At 36.2% G+C, this 21467-nt stretch overlaps 1 protein-coding gene across 1 annotated transcript in view; it reads right to left on the bottom strand.

Moving 5' to 3' along the window:
- Nucleotides 1-21467, bottom strand: part of CTDP1 (CTD phosphatase subunit 1) — a 98082-nt gene that overhangs the window by 63698 nt on the left and 12917 nt on the right. The window contains exons 5-9 of the mRNA XM_085309995.1: nucleotides 21261-21351; nucleotides 19930-20096; nucleotides 17229-18308; nucleotides 6192-6333; nucleotides 3630-3860 (exon numbers count right to left, since the gene is read on the bottom strand). Coding sequence (XP_085166121.1) covers nucleotides 3630-3860; nucleotides 6192-6333; nucleotides 17229-18308; nucleotides 19930-20096; nucleotides 21261-21351 — 1711 coding nt within the window. The remainder of the gene's footprint in view (nucleotides 1-3629; nucleotides 3861-6191; nucleotides 6334-17228; nucleotides 18309-19929; nucleotides 20097-21260; nucleotides 21352-21467) is intronic.

Genomic DNA, 21467 nt, shown 5'->3' with positions numbered 1-21467 from the left:
AAGCTGTTGAACAGTAGGCATAGCTTTGAAGTTCTATATTCTGAAGCAGTAATATGCAGAAATATTACAAGTCTCAGGTTGAAGACTCCATCAGCAGTRAAAGTTAAGTCTACATGGACAGATGTAGCCTTTACTACACACATTGGTCACATTACTATTAACAGACACAAGTGCTTTATTAAAAATAACTGTATTAGTATACTCAAGACTACTGTCAGATTTTTTCCAGTATTTTCCAACTACTACTGGTTAGGAAATACTAGGACTTCCCACCAAAGTATACCAAAAGGTAAAATAAACAGACTACTCTGAAGTTTGTAACAAACATTTTTATTTTTACCAACGACGTTTTCCAGACTTCGTATTTTCAACTGCTTGTTACACTGATTCAAATCTAAAAGACATATAAATGCTGGAATTGACATGCATTTTCTAATCAGCTGAGTTTCACGAGTACTTTTCCAGAAGTAAAACAATATTCTGTACAGGTTGGCTGGCACTTGCCAATCTTATCTGCACAATTACATACACGTGCATTAGAACTGACTACACACAGGCTGAGTGCAACATTCAGGGAAATGACAAGCATCTTACTTTCTTGACACAGTATCAGGGCAAGAGCTAAAATAGTATTACCACCATGAAAGCATGAAGAATATTTAAGGTCTAGTAATCATTCAAACTTAATACTTTGTATTTTTCATTGTCAAATCTGATAACAGTAGCCAGGAAAAACTAACACYGAGCATGCAAATTAAGACTTGAAATTTTACAAGTGAAATTAGTTTATATGAAACCCCAAGAAATTTTTCAGCCACCAGCATCTGCTTGAGCCACCTGTTGCAACCAAACATTAATGCATCTTTGTATTATTTTGAATCAGAGTGCTTCTTTTAGCTTCTCACATGTAAATTATACCCATTCTCTAAACTTTGCCTCATCTCTTACTGAATTACTAGCATTCATCTTGTCTAATAAAGTACACTAAAGACTTGAGGAGGTAGATATTTTAAAATATCTAGGATTGCAGACAGGCTTATGTCTACAAAAAGTGCCAAGAAAGAAAGACTTCAGAACAAAAATTTCTTTTACATAAAATAATGCAGATTCTATCCATATTGCTTCAGAATTCAAAATGACAGCATCCATATTTATGTTCAAGAGAGACATGGCAAATTAAAAAGCTGAAACTTTGATTAATTTGTACATAAAGAAGTGCTTGCTAAAGCTTTCCTCCCCACCCAACTATATTAACCTTGCAACTGCTATGCTCTTAACAGCTTTTTCTACCTGTGCTTAAATTCAATGACTTAGTTAAAGGTGTTCTCATCTTTCTGTAGGAGGTGAACATACGAGCATAAAGTCTGTCAGGACACAGAATATACTGCTGTCTACCAAGAAATTGCTACATTAAGGTAATTTTCTCTAAAGCAAAGCACTGTGTCAGATTTAAAATTGCCTGCAAAGCTTGCTTTCTTTCTTTTTTAAAGCTATCATAGATATTTGCATGATGGTGATGATGATGATATGGTTCATACAATTTTGCCTCAACTCGTGCTCAACCAATACACAGAAAAACTCTTCATGTTCATTTCTTTGTTATTTTTTAAACAGCCTTCGTGTTCTGCACTGTACTAGCTAAACATCAGAGAACTTAAAGCAGTATTTGATTGCTGCTTTCCTTGTATACTTTACCAAGATATTTCTCACTATAACAATTGAATTTGAAGACAGCTGAACTGCTCTGAGGACTAAAAACATGCTTCAATTTAGAAATCAGCGTTTACAGGTCAGATATTTTACCACTTGAAACAAATCAATGGGAAATAATGAGAAAAACAATTACTTCCCAATGTCAGAAAGGGAGCTATTTTAAGATACACAGTTGCTTCGTTATGTAGTGAAGCTGCAGCATTGATTAATTGGATTTAAGTTCTTATATAGATTAAATCACCTGAACACTGAGCACTGGCAGTCAAAAAAATTAGAAGTACAATAAAACAAAGGGGTAGGGAGAATAAAACAAAGGGGAGATGCAGTCTCCCTCCACCCTCAAAATCTACCCGGGACTCAGAAACTCAACTAAGGTGCCAGCTGAAGTACATTTCCCCCCCCCCCCACTTTCCCATAGAATAATCAAATAAAGATGCACCTCTGTATTAAAGACAAATAGAATTAGGTGTCATTATAATTTTTCATTCAGTTTTTGACAGAAAAAGGAAGAATAGGCATTGAAAACTGTATTTTCTAAAGCACTGAATGATGCATCCATATGAACATAAACCATCTTAYCAAAGCATCTTGAAAGTGCCAGGTGACAATTATACACATATAAAACCTTCCCACCTCTCTGCATTTCTCGACAAATCACATTTCTCAATAACCAACAAACAAAAAAGGTTTTTCAGCTCCTCTTTGGATACTGGCTGCCTCTTGGCTATTTAAAGTTTTCCTGTTCATTTAATGTGTCATAGTAAAATACAGATTTTAGAGACAGTTAAAAAACTGGAAAGAAAGGAGACTGGAGAAAATAAGAACAGTGTTGGCAGAAGCAGGAATACTGAAATAAGAAAAAGCCTATAAAAAGATGAAAAATGAGAAAGACTAAATAGACTGGAATAATTTCKCAGCAGCAAGATACAAAGGATACGTAAGTAAGGCATACTAATACACAAAACCTTTACAACACAAGTGATAAAACCCAAGGGAGAACAGGGGGAGAAAAGCAGAAAACTATGTGCATTTACAGTTGTGCTTTGTATTTTTGCAGTTGCTTAGGAGATTGAAATGTTTTGTAATAGCTGCTATACTATGATCAAATTTTACAAAGAGAAAAGCTTAGCACACAATTGGATACTTATTTCTTTTTGTCGCTGGAGTCAGTATGACTTGCTAAAGTTTTACTTGATACAGCTACTTAGGAATGAATTTTAGAGATAGATTTTATACATCCTTAAGGGATATATGTAGCCTTTGTTACTTAACAAACTTCAAGTTTGGCGAAGTCCAGACACAAGCCTTATGTCTCAAAAAGCAGACCTGCTCCTCCTGCTTTAGAGTCTTGATTTAGTTATCTAAAARTTATTGATGCTATGATTCTATTAAATAATATTCAATTTTACAATATTATTTAACAATAGTAAGCTACATTCTTCTTCTCTCATTCTTTATATTTCTCAAAATAAAATGCAAGAATAATTTAGTCAAGTTTACAAACAAAACCAAATGCTATCAGAAATATTTTAAACAAATTTTAATATACTGGATTTGGATTTAAGAGACCATTAGCCTGCCTCACTTAGGGCTTGAGTTATTCTAGTATACTTTAGAGCACACAACAGACTACACACTACATTTATCTTTTGGGAGTTTATACTTGTATCTAAGTGAATCATAAAGAATCTAGAATTTTAAGTCACTGACTTCACTAAAGCTAAATATTCTTTTACTCATAGGCTAAGTATTGCAAGTCTAGTCTTTTTAGGAAACAAACAAACAAAACAAAAAAAAAAAAAAAACAGAGCCAAGATGACAATCTGACCAAATGCAAAAATAACAGCAGTTAAATTAGAAAAAAACCCAACATCTGAAAATATAATTAAAGTGATTCTTAGCTATGCTTTATGTACCTGAAGGATGAGTGTTCACCATGGACTGGTAAGGTGAGGGGTGGAGCTGGAGACTGGATGTACATAGACTGTCCAGAGGTCTGAGAGCCTTTCCTGATTAGCTTTCCAGTGTTTGGATCATAAAGTCGAACTTCAGGACCAGGCTGAGACTTTGGATGGATGGGTGTCGGATGAAACAGAGCAGTCTGGAATGTGCTGTGTGTATCAGGAAACGTGGCAGGGCTATTCTCTCTGTTGGATGAAGTTTAGAAAAAATTGCTTTATAAGTTTAAATAGGCTATTTTTAACCAGAATGTCAGAAGACAGGTATTCCCTCTCTCTAAAGGAAGAAATAGGGGAGAAGAAAAAGAATTTTTTTTTCAGAAGTTTTCCAATCTCCTCCACCCCATCATGAAAGTCTCACTGTATTTAAAACAGAAAAATGCAAATGTCATATTTACATCATTAAAAAAAAATTAAAGATGCTTTAAAATAGTCTTAACATATAAAGTTGCTGAAGTTGCTTCCAGGTGGTATCAAATACAGTTCGATTAGCTTGATAATCTGCATATATGCTATAAAGAGAAAAGCATGCTTTTGTATCAGATCTAAATCTTTCCTCTTCAACATGGATCAGAGAAAACAAATACATGGTATTAATCATCCAATTCATTTGTTAGCATATACAGCTATTTTTAAAAATAGTTTTTGGAAGTGCCAACAAAAATACTCAGAAATCAGTCTGCTGGAACYGCCATTATGGCATACTATCCATGTATGAGAAAGGATAACAAAAAGAAAGAAAATAGAATCCTAGAAAAAAAAAAATCAGTCGCTAATAGCATGTGTACACACTATGAAACCAATGCTATAGGAAAAAATACTAACCATACTGTAATAAATATCAGAAGTACTACAAAACTCAAGTTTTTAATATATACTTTCATGAACTAGCTTTCTGAAGTAGTATTGCTGTAGTATTAACATATAAAGTCAACCAATTTCAAGCTTATTTATTCTTTTTCCTAGTCTTAAATTCATTTTATATGTAACTTTTCTCAGAGTTCATCCCTCACCTAGTTCATAAGTACTCTGTATCAGTAGAAGTTACTTCAGACAGATTCATTAAGGGGAAAATCTTTCACCAAGAATTTGCATATTAGGTTAATAAAATAAAAGATTTTGCATTTTACGATGTCCTCACTGACTTAAGTTTGGGGGAAAAAATGTAAGAAGTTAACGTATATTGCATCTGAAACAAAGAAATATCATCATATCTAAATGAAACAGAAGAGTAAATTAAGATAGACAAAGAGTAACATTCACCTAAACATCAAAAAATGATGCTAGCAGGTCACTGTACGGTTCTACTAGAAAGCCTGGTGTCTGGCAAGGCCAGGCCTCAGTTAAACATCTCATATAAATATTCCACGTGGTGGTTAAAAAAAATCTCSTAGCACTTTTTAAACAAAAAACGTCCTTAGTCAAGTCATAAACGAGCTGTTTCTCTTACTAAGTTCTAGGGATGCTAGGTCTCCATCTACTCTCCCATTCAATCAGTGATCTCGTTTTCAAATGTTTCTACTTTTTGGTGCATTTGGAATCCAAGACATAAGCACACACATTTTACCCTCCAAAGGATAGCATCTTTCAAGCAGAAAGCAAATCTTTAGCAAATGTCTAGCCTATTCAGTCATTCAGTAACCAGCAACAGTTTAATGCAGAAAATCCAATATGCTATGTATCTCCCTACTCAAACCTGGATGAGAATATTCCCTACTAGGCTTGCAAGATGCTGTTATGCGAACTATTCAAASAAGTGAAGAAGCAAAAGCTGGAACTACACTATCTTGTCATGAGCTATTTTAGCCATTGCATTTTCCTGAAGGAGATCGCTCTTAGAAGCCCCTGACCTTCTCCTTGTTAATGTAGTTTTTGGCTGTCTTATTTCCTGCTTTCCTAGTGCACTCGTTTTTCATCCTTTCTCCTTCAACTCTTTATCTTAGCACCCCAAAACCTCCATGGACTCTCTCACTACTCTCTTTGGCCCTGTACTTTCTTCCAGTTTTTGCTCCTCTTCATGCCTTCCATCCCACTTAGTTTTTTCTGCTCTAGCTTTCTGTTTCTTTTTTTCTCCTCACTGCTAGGACTCAAAAAATGCAATATTCCACAGACTTAGGTTGTACAAGTATGTCCGTACCCGCCCCCCCACCTACCTGCCTCATTTGGCAGTATGGATGATGCCCCTGCCCCATTGTAGCACTCCCTGTGCTTGTGGGTTAACTGACCAGGTCAACTCTTTCTGTTGAACATAGTTAATGAATACAACTGCCGAAGAAACTYCTGCTACCACAGGTTTCTCTGAATTCTGACAGCTGCTGAACTGCCTCCCAGCTCATTAACTGTCTTCAGTTTAAGTAGCACAGGAAAGGACAAAAACAGAGGGGTCTTTCATAAAATCTGCAAACATCACAGAACTTTTGTCTTGTTAGATACTTTGATTTTATAGCTGCATTAACAATGTAAGTTGATTGTATGAACAACCTATTTTCAAGTCCCCTATTCCTCTAAGTCCCCATTTACCTGTGTGTTTTGATGTAGTCATCCTTCAAGGGAAAAAGCTGTTCCTCAACCTTGTCCCAGCGCTCTAAGCAGCTCCAGAGCCAGTCAGGGTTTACAACATGGAGGTCTTTGCAGTCTTGAGCTTGTCTTACTTTTTCTGTGCCTATTATGAAGTCAAGCACAATATTACAGTGTTCCCAGACACACAAAATGTAGTTTCAGGTACACATCAGTTTAAGTAGAATATTTTATGAGCAATCTTAAAAAACAAAAAAGAACAAAACAAAAAACCCACAACCAATAAAACAAACTCAACTGATAAAAGTGAGACATTATATAGCACGAAGTCCTCTGTCTCAAGCTGGGTGAAGGCATTTGTCATTTGCTGGCGTACTGGCACTGGAAAGAGTTCTACTAAAATTAATTCCAGTAGAAAGCCTCTACATTTTTATGTTAACTAAACAAACAACAGCAGAGCAATTTTGCATTTCATCTTCATTTAGATTCATCAGAGTCTAATAAGAAATGATCTTCAATGTTGCTCAAGCCTAACATACTAACTTGCCGTACTAGCTTTCCTATACGCAGTCTTCTGTATACACAGTATGCTATTCCCTTGTGACCCTGCCGCTCTACTCAGCCCTGGTCAGGCCTCATCGAGTGCTGTGTCCAGTTCTGGGCTCCCCAGTMCMAGAGAGACATGGAGCTACTGGAGAGAGTCCAGTATAGGGCTACGAAGATCATCAGAGGGCTGGAGCACCTGCCCTACGAGGAACAGCTGCGAGAGCTGGGCCTCTTCAGCCTGGGGAAGAGAAGACTGAGGGGGGATCTTATCAATGTGCACAAGTACCTGAAGGGAGGGTGTCAAGGGGATGGGGCCAAACTCTTTTCAGTTGTCCCATGYAACAGGACAAGAGGCAACGGGCACAAACTGAACCACAGGAAGTTACACCTGAATGTGAGGAGGAATTTCTTCACCGTGAGAGTGACAGAGCACTGGAACAAGTTGCCCAGAGAGGTTGTGGAGTCTCCTTCTCTGGAGATTTTTAAAAYCTGGCTGGATGCAACCCTGTCCAACATGCTCTAGGTGACCCTGCTTGAGCAGGGGTGGGGTTGGACTAACTGATCTCCAGAGGTTCCTTCCATTCTGTGATTCTGTGTTGTTCAGCAGCCAGTCAACTGCCCACTTTCAGCTTGGTATAAGCCAAATCAAAGCAGACAGAGGATTATTTAGTGCCAAAGAGGAACAACAAATTTTAAGTTAAACATGGCAGGCTAGTATGAAGTCCACAGGAAACCATCAGCAATGCAATACAACAGCAACAAAGGTAATCTCAAATTCTGCCTCGTGGAGAAACCAGTATAGAACAAACTCAGCTTTGTCAAGAAGCACCATAACCAGTGAACAAAAAGCTGCCAATAAAATAAAAGTAGAAGTTAATCTTGCAGTGTAGTGTGTTTGTAGAAACAACCTACTGTCCAAATGCTGTGAGAATGCATTTCTTATATTGTATCAAAACAAAAAACAGAAACACCCAGAAAAACTAAAATCAATTATGATACTCATTTCAGCATTGATCAGAGACAAACAGCAGAAGGACTTAATGATGGGAGATAACACAAAACTATATAATCTGTTAGTGAATCATTAACAGATATAACCAACAGAACCACTCTCATCCCTAAGGACTCTGACCTGAAATATCTATATATTAGACTTATTAGACACAGTATTTTTACACTTCAAGGACCTGGTATATTAGGGACATAAGGATATGATAAGAGAACTTTCATCAGTTTGATGCTCTCATGGCTGAAGGCCACTATACTTCCTTTTTGCTATATCGCTATCAATAATATGCAAATAAGATGAAACACTGCAATTTAAAATGTTCATCAAGCCCAACCATTTGTTCACATTGTGTATTCGTGTGACAGCATTCAAATACATTTAACACTGCAAACATTTGTTGTTTAGAAAATGGAAATAAAAGGAGATCTTCAGGATCTGAAGGCAGGAATTAGTTTGGCAACTTTGCCCTCTCTTTCCCCATGTTAAAAATCTTGCTCTCTGAACTGAAAGTGAAGAATGTGTCAAAYGGTACCACTCAAGGGGAAGCCTGCCAATGCTTTACAAGGATCTTGGGGATTCCTGTTGCAGATACTCACATAAAAACACAACTTAACAACTCAGACTAAAATCAAAAATTTTGACTAATTTCTTAGCAAGTAGTATAAATTAAAGTATTAAAAATCCACTTAAAGCTACGATTTATGACTCCTTGGTCTATTCTTACACATATGCCTTCAAGAATGAAGCCTCAAGAGAAAAAAAATTCTGACTAGTAAGCAAGAATACTAATTTCTATGTCATACATTTAAATTAAAGAGGATAAATTAATTTGGTTTCAACATTGTTCCCTGGAGTTTTATTTGCACAACTGCCATTTATCAACATGACTTTGTTTCTATTAAAATGCAAGTTTTGAATTCCTGTATTTCTGCACATCATTTGAAGATCAGAACAGTTAATAGTAATATCTAACAACGCATATACAACCGGAACTARGATCTACTGGGGGAAGGAGATGAACCTGAGGATTGACCTGACTGGTTAGATGATTCAGCCTCTAGTGTRTAGAAATTACAGAAGTCTAAACACAAGCAAAGGGAAAGAGATCATCATCTTTTTGCARAGAGGTGAAAGCCTCCGTTTTCCTACTTCATTTTCTCAATAAACAAACAATCCCTTGCCCCTAAAAACCCACAGGCGTATAACTACCTTCTTTCTCGAGGCAAGTAAGTTTTCTCAAGCATTTGGATTTAAAAAGAGCATTTCTTAGGGATGTTCTATGCATACACATTTTTCTACTTTCAGTAGCAAAAGTAAATAATTTTTTAGTTGAGGAATTAAAAAGTTAAACAGAAAATTTAAATCTTTTCTCTACACAAATATCTTTGCAATAAAAACAGCTGTTAAATTAAGATCAGACTCTAATGAAGATAAATTGAGTATTTAAAGATGAAGCTCTTTCTAAACCACAAAATTTAGAAATGTCGTATTATAGACTTTGCTGTGAAATAGGAGTATGATCACTGCCCAGCAAAGACTTGTTGGAAAAGCTTAACCTTAGAACTGCAATAATGTTAATGCCAGTATACATTCGCTGTTCAAGAGATTATAACTGGCTAAAAAGCAAAACTCTTGCAGACATATCTCAGGAGGTCAGCACAACCAGATTGTTCATCCATCTTTGCACAAGAAATCTGTGTTTTCTAATTAATCTTCAGTTACAAAAATAATTAGTAATACAGACCAATTTCACGCAACATTGGCTGGAAATTAGGTAGTTTACAGTGTCAGAGGCAGCTTCCACAGAAAGTTTTTATTTTTATTTTTTTTAAATAACTTTAACAGGAATTGCAGTAGGAATTGCAGAAATATCTACCATTAGAAAGTTCTATTTAATTCATACATTAGATATTTTTCAGAGGAAAGACACAAAGGTACGAAAGGAGAATCATATTAAGAGAGCTAGGAAAAAAACAAGAATTAAAGAAGTGAAAAGTTATTCTGATGAAAAAGAAAAGCAGCAATGACATCATAATATGAACAAAGAGGTGCAAATATAGCCATTTTGGAAAGAGTGCCAAGATCAGGTTCGTAAGTACAGACGCACAGAAGTAGTTTTAGGGAAGAAAAAAAAAAAAGCAACAAAACCTAGAAATCCAGTGGGAAGTTGTGCCTGGTATTAGGTACTGGATCAAATATCAGACATGACTACCAATAGCACTCTGGGGGGAAAAAAAGAAGAAAAAAGCAAACAATAAAAACCCAACCCTCTGGAGTGGACTGGAATGCAATGTACAATAGTTACAGAAGGATTTCATAAACATACCAGAACACTTAACCAAAGTTGCTGGTGCAAATAGACCGTGCTTAGAATACCTGAAGAAAAGTCATCTGCTTTCTTACTACATCCGCTTAGTAAAAACACATAGTTTGGCAAACTAAAGATATTCCTACCCCTTTTGAACTGCACTGCAAAGAACCTAAACATGAACTATGAAAACACACCTTTATATCATGTTAAGTCTGTGTACTATGTGAGGAGATAGTTTCCTCCAAAAATCTTTAAATGGAAGATTCTGCATTGGTGTTTTGCCAGGCACCCCATCTTTTTGCCCACTCCGTGCACATACACATTCAATGTTCATACATATGATTGTTTCATACTAGAGGTACAATAAGGTTCTAGATATTTTTCAAGTCAACAGGATTACAATTAAACATGAAAATGAAAACCGAAGCATTTTTACAAAACTGTTATAAAACTGTCTGAAACAATAGCTCTGAAAGRGATAAGCCATTCTCCAAAGGTGCATTAATTCAAAATTAAAGTTGGTGACAGCAACAATAACATGTAACCAATACCACCTCTCCACTCAAAAGCTTTACCTTTCTCATTGCTACAACAAAACTTTCTGCTTCCTCCCAGTTTCTATAGCTGAGCTGTCTACTGCATGCCAGTAGGCTCCAGCATGCTGAAAATACCATGAGGTAACAGATAACCGTGTCATCTCAAGGACTGCCCTCTATTTCTAGCCAACATCTTGAGAAATCAAGATTTCATACATATGATGTTCTTAGGCCAAGATTTGGTGGAACACCAAATCCAGTTGGATTGGGGAAACAGTATTGTGTTACTCAACATCCTTGCGTGCTCCTTGCCCTTTGCCCTAAGCCTGCTTATTGAGAAGAAACAAATACTTCAGCAGAAAGGATTTTGATCTATCCAAACAATAATACTTCTGATGGAGCAAACAGCTGAAGCATCCAGCTGCCTAAAAACACTAGAGAAATTCTGTTTTTCTACACTGTTTGTTTGCAGTATTGTCCTCTAATCACCTATTGTCAAATTCTAGTCTAAAATTACTGTTCCAAAAAGTTAAGAAAGGCATATGTGCTTTCTCTATGAAGCAGCTAAGGTCCAAGTTTATCACATCTGCCCGCTGATGGGATACAACTAAGAGTACACAATATCAGGAAGAGATTGCTTATTTTCAATATTTATAATCAGCAAAAGAGGAGATAAAACTTATTCTTCCCCTTTTCTCCAAAAATATATTCCATTTCTGTAAGGAACACAGAATCCGAAGCTGTTGGTTTACAAAGTTCATCTCACATAAATAATTTTACAGTCACACATGCAGAATTATGAAGCATGTGCATGAACAATACAAAACAATAACAATTTTGGGATTCCTAATGAAAGTATAACATGGTATTCATTTGGATATAATAAAAGCATACAAACTATTTACTCTTCACAAGGACAAGGACATGAAATGTGCAAGGATGTCCAAAAGGAAAAGAAGAAGAAAAATATAAATAAATACTCCCCCACCCCACCCCCCACACACAAAGAAAACACCACAGAAAACTGTCAGGAACGCTTGACTGAGACTTCAAAAGTTGGGGCAGGGACTCACCACTTCTACTATTCAACTTTCAAGTAGAAGTTTAAAAAAAAGAAGAAAATCCTTCATTAGCCTTGCTAACTTACCACTAAAAAGTGACCCAAATCAACAACTCTTCTCCGCAGCTGTTCTTCGGACATACAGTTTAATATGAAGTACACTAGGCACTTAAGCAACAGAGATAAATGAGATCTAAACTTCATGTTTACGAAGACCAAGAAGAAATGTTATAACACATATTTTGGCTACATTCACACTAGCAGGTAGTGCAGCCCAACAGGGAGAGCCGCAGAGTGGAACAGTCTGACATCCATATCCCACGTATTCTTGGGAGTTTTGCTTTGGACTGGCCCTACTTGGCCCTCAGGCTGAATGTCCATGAGCTCGCAGCTGAGCGCGCCCTCCAACTCGGCTTCAGCCAAAAGGTATCTGGTGTGGAGGTTTGAGACTGTCCCACGATGGACCAAAGTACTTTAAAAAGAGTAACCAGGAGATTCATTGCAAAAGCACTCTCCCGATTCCAACATATTAAAGTCAACATACCTTTACAGCAGCATGTGACTATGCTACTAGATATTTCCYGGAAATGCTGATTTCCAGAAGTTCTTTCTTCTTCAGACCTTTTTTATAGATAAATCTTCCTGCTTTATGATCAAATTCTGAAGCTCTGCTCCAGCAATACTAACCTAAGAAAAATCTTATAGACTTCAGTGTTCTGTCCTGCAAGAATTAAGCGACCACGAAGTGGTGATAGATGCACCGTTAGGTGGCTATATCTAGAATTAGTTTTAACACAGCACTATGCTTTGTCAGGAAACAAAATAGCCTTAGACTACGAATGCCTGATTTTCAGAGCAGTGCTTAACTGGGTATTTTTTAAGCTTGGACATAGCTGTGATGTGTCCATAGCTGTTTCCTCAAGCATATTTTGAAACGCTATGTCTGGCTAAAGAACTTAAACTCATTCATAAAATAGGCTAGGAAGGCTTTAATATTGCTAATAGCTGGCAGCTTTCTCTCCCTCCTCCCTATGTCAGAGCTGGACTTGAGAGTAAATACTTTTGGAAGCACACAGATGAGGATGAATGAAAAAAGCTTGGTTCACAGAACAACCGTCATTTTAGGCAATTTGATATTTAATGAACTTAAGCAAAATCTGACATGTGCTAAGTCAACAAGAATAAGGAAGCGCTTCAAACTCTGGAAAAATACACAAAGTGAAATATCTCTTGAAAAAGAAAAATTGAAGGCCTAAACTCATACTTCCTACCCCACTACAGTAATTTTTGAGTGACCTGAACAGCTTTATCTTCTCTACCAATAAAAACTCAATGTAAAAATCAACTACAGCATCTTTCATTTGTTCAGCAAAGAATATAACAAGGCTTATGAAACACTTAGGTAACTAATTAATCAGTATATAGATGCATCTGCAGTATGCAGATGTTTCAACAAATGAAGTAAGACCTATACAGCCTATAAGCAAGTTAGATGGACTAAAGGTAGCCTTTTGTCAGTCGCTCAGGTTTAGGAAAGCTGCTTACTGTGGAACACGGTCATCTTTGTGTCGCCTAATTCAGATCTGTTTTCCCCCTTATATAAAGAAAAGGGATCCTCTTTTTTTCAGGAACAAGGATTTCTTTACTTTTAAAATTCAGAGTATCCACGTCTGCAGAGAAACAGACTATCTACATAAAAAAAAAAAAAACAACAGATAAGCGCATACAAAGTTACTGATTGCAATAAGCTGCAAAGAGGATGCTGTAAATGGTCTTCACTAACTGTACCTTTCATACACCACTGATTTTTTTCCCACATGTGGGCGGAAGGAGACCACCTCCCCCAATCCTTCCAGTTCCTAAGTCCTCCTCTATTTGATACTGACTTCTTCTGTTATTTCAGCTGATAAATTCCACCTCTCTTCAAAACTCAAAAGGTAACAGTATTTACCCCACACTTCTGTAGTAAACAATAGATTCTTGAACTGCAGCATCAACTAACACACAGTAATCATCTAAACGAACTTGTGCATCTGAGTCCTAGGTGAACCGTGGTTAGTGGTGTTATCTGGAAACACTATCCTGACAAACATGTTTTAAGATCACTTTTTCACAGCGTGGGGGTGGGGGGACAAGAGRCAGAATAACACAGTTTGTCCTCTTTCAGGAGCTAAGTCTTCAGCTTCCAAATAAAACTTAAGAAAGCATGTTTCTCCCCCTTTCCTCAGCAATTAGATATGCTTCAGATATTTGCCAAGGAAGCCAGAGATGTAGTATTCTTATGACTTACCTGCAATGAAATACCTGTAAAATTCACCTGCTACAACACTAGAATGAGTATGAAAATCATGTTGACAGCTGAATTATCATACCTCCAGCTGTAACAAAGCACAATTTATACTCCTAGAATCTTTGATTAAAATGCAGCGCGTCCCTCATAAAGCAAGATGATGCAACATTACTACTGCCATCTAACCAGAGGTGGGAAAACAATCTTCAGTCACATCACCCCCTCAGCAAAACCCCCAATTCCCCACAACACATGGACTCCATAAGCATCTTAAAAAAGGGATACTGAAGTATGTATTATTTCACTCTAAATCTCCCCATTGCACTGCCACTATTATAGAAAAAAAGTCACTGAGTGGTGATGAAAGATGACAACAGCCTTGCTCATTAGGCAGAAGACACAGCCAATTAAAGGAGCTTTTTTGGAACAAGTTAGTGCAATTCTTTTCTTTCCAAAAGGCATAGGTCAGCTTCCAAATACTGACAACAAAGTTTTATCACACCAAAAGTCCAGCAGTAGTATTCTACTTCTGATTTCTAGTATTAATTAGCTGCCTATATTCAGATGTATTTTCCACTATTAACTATCAAGTGCAATACCAACATTATATTACTATTCTGAAAGAGATTCCAGGTCCTGGCAAAAAGTCAGAAAAATATCAACCACCCTATAATTTTTTAAATGTTGATATAAGTACTTAAAATTAATATTCGAAGTGTTAATAAACTCAAATACTATAAAAGTATATTAATATAATTAAAGTCTAAAGTTAAATCTATTATTCATATTAATATCTGACAGCAGTGGATGATTCATTGAGAATGGGCAAGCAATAAAGAATTTGCTTAAGAAGTAGAACACAGGAATATATATATAGATATATAATTCATATATATATATATAYATACAYAMACAAACTCACACACACATATATATATACACCCCCATATATATACACCCACACATCTGTAAAAATTGTACATTCCAGAAACAAGCAACTGCTTCTCAATATTACATGCTATGTACCATACCCTAATCTTGAGTAATATTTTTCCTTGAGAAGTAGGGGGAAAAGTTACATTTACGCTTACAACTTTACTATACAATGTAACAGATGCATCCAATGTACATCAACATTCAGGAACCATCTAGTGCAAAATCGGACTTGTAAAAAGCCAGGAAACAAGTTTAGTCTACAACAAGTCTAGTTTTTAATCTGCTAGGATATTTATAACTAAGAGATTGCTTTTGTCTTCCCCCTAAAACCACATCTTTCTCTCTACACTGTAAGGAGGAAAAAAACGTAGACAAACTGTCATGAAAAACTTTTTGTTCACAAAGCTGGAATTGCTATACTTTGTTGAAAGATCAAGTAGATAAGTACTTAGAGGTAAAGGAACTTTGAAATGAAGCATTTTAGAATTTGAAACTTGAAAAACTGAAGAGCCACATGGAAGTTATATCAACAAGAACCACATTTCCAATGTAGTATGACAAACTTGCAAGATTCTTGGCTGATAAAAGTATTGCTATTACTGYAGTTTTTGAAAAAAGAGCTGTTCAACAACTACAGAAAAAATAGAGAATACAAAATTGATACATTTACTAAGTTTTAACACTTCACATTCACTTTCGAATATCACACATTCCCATGTCAGAATCCCAACTATTCTCCACGAAACTAATCCCAAATTCATCTGTTTTTTTAGGCTATTTTTACTACTAGTGGCATATCATCTACAGCAGGAAAATTCATATAATTTGCTAGTTCGCTGTAGGTCTGTCAGTACAGTTTTTATTCCACTGTGATATGATCCACTATGATTCCACTATGAGCCCCCTTTTGTTACAGTTGACTACATCAAATAAAAAGCTACTTGTGTTGTTGTSAGTAAAACTGTACACTGAAATTACTGTAAAGTGAGGTATGTTTACACTAGCCTAGCACAGATACAGCCTTATTGCTATTTTGGCTAACATATATAAAAATAGCTGATTAACATAACAAAATAAATGGCTAAACTGACTGATTCTAATCCATAGAGTAGCACAAGTAGTCTTAACGCTACTCAAAATTAAGAGTGAAAATAAGGAACTGCTACTGTTTTCTTCTTTTAGTACCTCCCCCACCCGCCTTTTTTTTTTTTTTTTTTTTTTTTCCTGCATTTTTTTTTTTTTTCATTGCTACCCTCCCTGTTCTCACTGCAAACTCCCTCTTTCCCATGATGCTTTTGCTTCCTTTTTTTTTTTTTTTTTTTTTGATACTGCTCCTTCAACAGAAGCAAGCTATTCTTCCTGGCTATGCAAGAATTGGAACAAATGATATACTTCAGGTTACACACTTGGAGAAAAGTATATACATCTATATTACAACCAACAAAAACACATCAATGTTTTATAATATAAGTCTCTGAAACAAAGCCACTTTTCACATCCTGAAGGCTCCTAAAGTGCAGTGGTTAAGAAAAGTACAGTAGGTGGCCACTTTTTTGCTTATGAGATGCAGTTTTATTTTCTGATTTCATGTTTTCCATAGTAGAAATATAGATTCCATCAACTTACAAAGGCCAATAAGCAGAGAAGCAAGGGTCAAGGCACAAAATTTTCTATCAGAAGTTAGTGATAGCCTGTTAGCTCCTCCCTGTTAGCTACTCAATAGTAGGTTCTTAATCACTACAATGGTACATTCTTATCCATTATAACTATGTAAAAATAATAGCTCTGTGAAACACATAGCAATGAAAGAGAGTTTAGCTAAGCTCTCTTATATCTTCCATGGCACAAAAAACATACATATGCCATGCACACAGAGCAATTACAGGCCATACCATCAAATTCTACCCTCCTAAAACAATTTGTTCGTATTCCATACAAACCAAAACTGAAGCGATACAGGCAAGATCTGTGAAACTGAGAAGAGATGTGTTACTACAGCTTTACAGCACGACCAGTTCTCTGTTACAAACAATAAGGCTTTGATACAACCTATTTGGTAGTCAAACACTTAGTACCACCAACTCTTTAATCATGTGAGAGATGACAGGCTACAAAGGTTTAGCAGGTCCCTTCTTTTAACAACCAAAACACACATTTGATCAAAAAGATATTAAAAAAAACCTCTTGAAATAATGTTTAACCCAACTCCTAATTTGTTTTAAGAGCAATCTCCCTTCTAATTTAAATTCTGTCTCTGTTATGTTAAGGCTTATTGCTTATACAAAGAAACAGCTCAAAGCACGAATAAACAGGAAAAAAAGCTGATGCAAGACTTAAGACTCATATACCTACCTGTCCTTGCTGCAATAAGATGGGTTGCTTTGTCAGGATYATCAGCACTTAGTACTAGGTTCTTCACAATTTTAGCTCCAAGTGCTGTAGCATGATAGTGTTCCCGTGTTTTCTCAATAGGGAAGTTTGTTGGGTAAAGTCCACTGAATATTATGGTTACATCTGCCAACACCTTACTTTTCAGTTCTGGTACTATTTTTCTGATGTCTGGAATTTCCTCAATCTCCTTTTTCAGGTATTTATCATACTTTGTATAATAATCAGTGTGAACCCGAACAAGGATCTCTTCGAGGTATATTAAATGGTCATCGTCATCTGTATCCTCCTCTTCCTCTTCTTCCTCCATACTCTGGTCTAAGGACTCACCCATTGTAATTCCAGACTGCTCGCTGTTCTGGGACTCTGTTTCAGCTTCCTTCTTGTCTGCACACCCATTTCCTAAATCACAAAGGCTTTCCTGTTCACTTTCTTCTTGTGCTTCAAGATCAACCGTTTTATCATGAATATTTCCACTAGGTAGAGATTTTGTGTCCCCAGAATGGTTCACTCGACCCTCCTTTTTCTCATTCACATCAGTGCAACTCCCTTCCTGTAAATTTTCATCCTGTAGAAGTTGTTTTGATTTTTTCCAGCTTCTCTTTTCCTCATTTTCACTATCTGTTACAGAAGTGGATGACTTTCTGGCATCCACGCCACCATCACTTTCACTGTCACTAGACAGTTCAAAGTCCAAGTCATTTGTTGTCTTGTCTTGGATTTGCTGCTTCTGTAAGACTGTCCTATCATCTTGCTCTGAAGAAATCGGACATTCCTTAGCACTTGTCAAATCATTAGTGACTGCACTGTCTGTTTTGCAGTCAGTACTATCATTCAAGGAGTCCTTGGCATTATCACTGGAATTCAAATCCCAGTCAGATGTTTCACCGCTTACAGAAGTACTACCATTTGTAGTGCAAGTGTCTTTTGTAGCTTTAAGACCATTGCTTTGTTCTTCTATACATGTAACATTCTTTATTTCTTCAGCATCTTTTGCTGATGTCACCGTTGAATCCAGTGCCTCTGGTTTCACTGAGTGGTTTACTAAAACGCAAGAAAGTATGAAATAAAACACACCTATTTTAAAAGAACTGTTAGAAAATATAAGCTTTAACCAGAGTTTCATTTCCTTTTTCCACAGATAAACGGTTTACACGCAGAGTTAGACTTCACTCTGTTCAGTAATGACAGCTGGAATTTTCAAAGTTGGTAAGAAATYTTAGAGGTTTAACTGCTGCTAGAACTGGAAAGCCTAACACACCTCTCCTCTGTAAAGGAGCAGTGTAAGTAGACTTATTATATAGGCAATAAGTAATTATTTGTCAACCTTGCAGACATTAAAGGATTTATCTTTTAGCATGACTTTTAGGACCAAATCTCGGGGCAACCAAACTACTTTCCCAGAGGTCACAGAGAAAAAAAACAGGGCAAAACCAGTAAACAAAGACATCACTCCAGAAGTTCCTGATCCAGAGCATTAACTACAAGAACTACCTTTCTTCCACTTTCATATATTTCCTATTTTTCATGACCAAAATTATTGTATTTTAAGAATTGGAAAAACAGACACATTTGAGCAATAAAGAGATGCCGTTCAAGCTCCAATTGGAACCCTACCGAAATGCAAGAAAAGTGTAATGGACTCAAAGGCAGAAAAGTAATTCTAAGCTATGTTTTCACCAGATGTCTGCAGATGAAGTGAGAGAGAATCAAAAACTGTCAACATCCGAACAGCTGAACTCAAACCTTCTTTGCCAGGAACACTGGATGAAATTACCACACTTTGGCCCTCTGTCTGTCCTGTAAGTACCAAGAGCAAGTGTAGAGATTCTATGTCATAGTAGTCTGACTTGGTTTGAGTACACTGTTATTGTTACTATATTAGACRTTTCTAGTTCAACAAAAAATAAGAGATACCATATGCATACTATAAATAAAAGTTGAAACTGGAAAAAACCCACCCTGCAATCATTTCTTAGGTACTGCCTTTCAAACGCATTTTTTCCCCCAAATGAATATGAATATAGTGGCATATACCTCTTAAAATCCACTATGTACATTATCTTGTTAAGCCTGCTGAACATAAGGTTCTCTTGTCAAATGCCAGAACAATGCATTCAGTAGATATTAAAATCTCTCACAAATTTTATTAGCATGATCTATGCAGGGAGGTAAGCAGAGCCAAAAACCTTCATTTCCAGCAGTACATTAAGAACAGAATAAATTAACTATTGCTCCAACAGTGAGGCATGAAAGAGGGTAGAATAGGAGAAATAAGAGGAAGTTGATTTCCATACCACTTACAAAGAAAAAACTGCATTGTTTTACATGGGGAAGGAGGGGCAAAGCTTCTTCACATGTCTCCCTCAACAGATTCTACAGCAGTTTGGTAAATTTTTACATCAGTTATCAAGCTGCAAGAGCAGAAGTGCTCTTACCAGTATTCCACTTTTGTTGTTATATCCCACCAAAAGAACAGCTATAGTCCAGTCTTACTCAACTACCTGCATCTGTGCTGCAGCACATTTSCTGACAGCCTACAATAGCCTAAGACCACTCTCTGAGCACAGCGGCAATACTAACGGTTACCACAATGACTTACGTCAATCACATCTACAGAAGTGGAGAGAGAGATCTAAAAACAGTTTAGAAATTAAATGATTACCTTTCTTCTTCATTTGGATTTCCCTTGATCCAGGAGGTGCATTAATATCTCCTATCCCTTGAAAGTATACATATTTCTTCACAGTTATCAAATTGGGTGCAAACTTCCAAACATCTTCTCTGTCATCAATGATGCAAACCATGGAATCCCCACATGGAAAGAGATCTCTAAGAAAGTAGTTGATAAAATTAATCTAGTTTTAGAAAGGAATACTACATATAAGCAATTTCTATTGATATTCTAGTATATTGCGTGCATGTCAGCTGGACATACAGCTTATATATGAATATTTTTTTTWAAAAAAAATCAGCAATGTTAAAGTTACAAAATTCAAAATACAATATTCAAACTACTAAAAGTTGATAAAAAAAGATTTACGTCTCTTATCAGAACAGTTAGAAGTAAGAATGCAACAAGCTTCAGCAAACACAAAATGTTACAATATTTCAGTCCAGTTTTCACACACAGTTTATGTTGACTTAAACAGCCCAGAAACAACTATTAAATAGACAACAGCTATCCATATACATAACTAGGAAAAAGAAACAGGAAGAGCTTTTTAGCGAGTAGGCTTCTTCAAGTCAAGACAAATGAAGCAATGAATATTTATATGCAGAAATAGTTATGTTTCTAGCAGGCAGAAGCACAGTACTCAAGATATACACAGGCATATGAAAACACTTCAAGACAAGACAAGAAGCTTCTCATTCACTATAGTCAGATGGGAGGATTAATCATTTCTAACCTAGCTTTATGAAACAATCAACACAGTCTTTAAGAAAAACTTGGCTTTATCAACTGAAAAAGATCATAACCTGAATTTAGACTATAATATGAATTCAAGGCTCTACATGACCTAATTTCAGGAAACACTGCAGAATAGAAGCTGGCAGATGTATAGCACATTTGAAAGCCAGAATACTAGGTACTCAATTATGAAAACGTCAGACTGAGAATTTTGGTTTAATTAAAAAAATATATATCTATATATCTATACACACACACACACACAGAGAGAGAGAAAACAACACAAAAGCCATTATACAAGATCATAATCATATTTCCACCTTATAGCTTAGTTTAAGAATAAAAACTATAAACTGAAAACAAAATACCATTGCTTCAAGATCTCACTGCTCCAGTATCACAGAATACATTCAGTAGATGAGTTGCTATAGTACCTGACATCTCAGTTTTACTGAGACAATATTGATACTTAAGAGCCAGATAAGGGAGGACTATAAACATCCTAAAAATCAAGGGAATCATTCTTATCTTATTGACAATATTGCGCTCTTGTTTCAGTTAATGCTTAAGACCCATATACATACCTGAGATTCCCAGTTTTAGAAAATGGATCAATACATTCATCCCTTGACAATATCCGATGGGAGAAGAGCTTCTTTTCAGGATCCAAAAATCCTTTTGAAAGAAGAGAGTACAAAGTTAATGCTCAAGACATTTGCTTCTTGCTCATGTTGCATATAATTCAGTTATTTTGAACTGTGCAATAATAGTTTTAACAAACAGACAATTTC

This window comes from Rhea americana, unplaced genomic scaffold (genome assembly GCF_003343005.1).
Source record: "Rhea americana isolate MKP2758 unplaced genomic scaffold, rheAme1 scaffold_31, whole genome shotgun sequence".
In the NCBI taxonomy this organism is placed as follows: domain Eukaryota; kingdom Metazoa; phylum Chordata; class Aves; order Rheiformes; family Rheidae; genus Rhea; species Rhea americana.
Note: the sequence above shows the minus strand (reverse complement) of the source record. Positions and strands in the feature narration are given on the sequence as shown.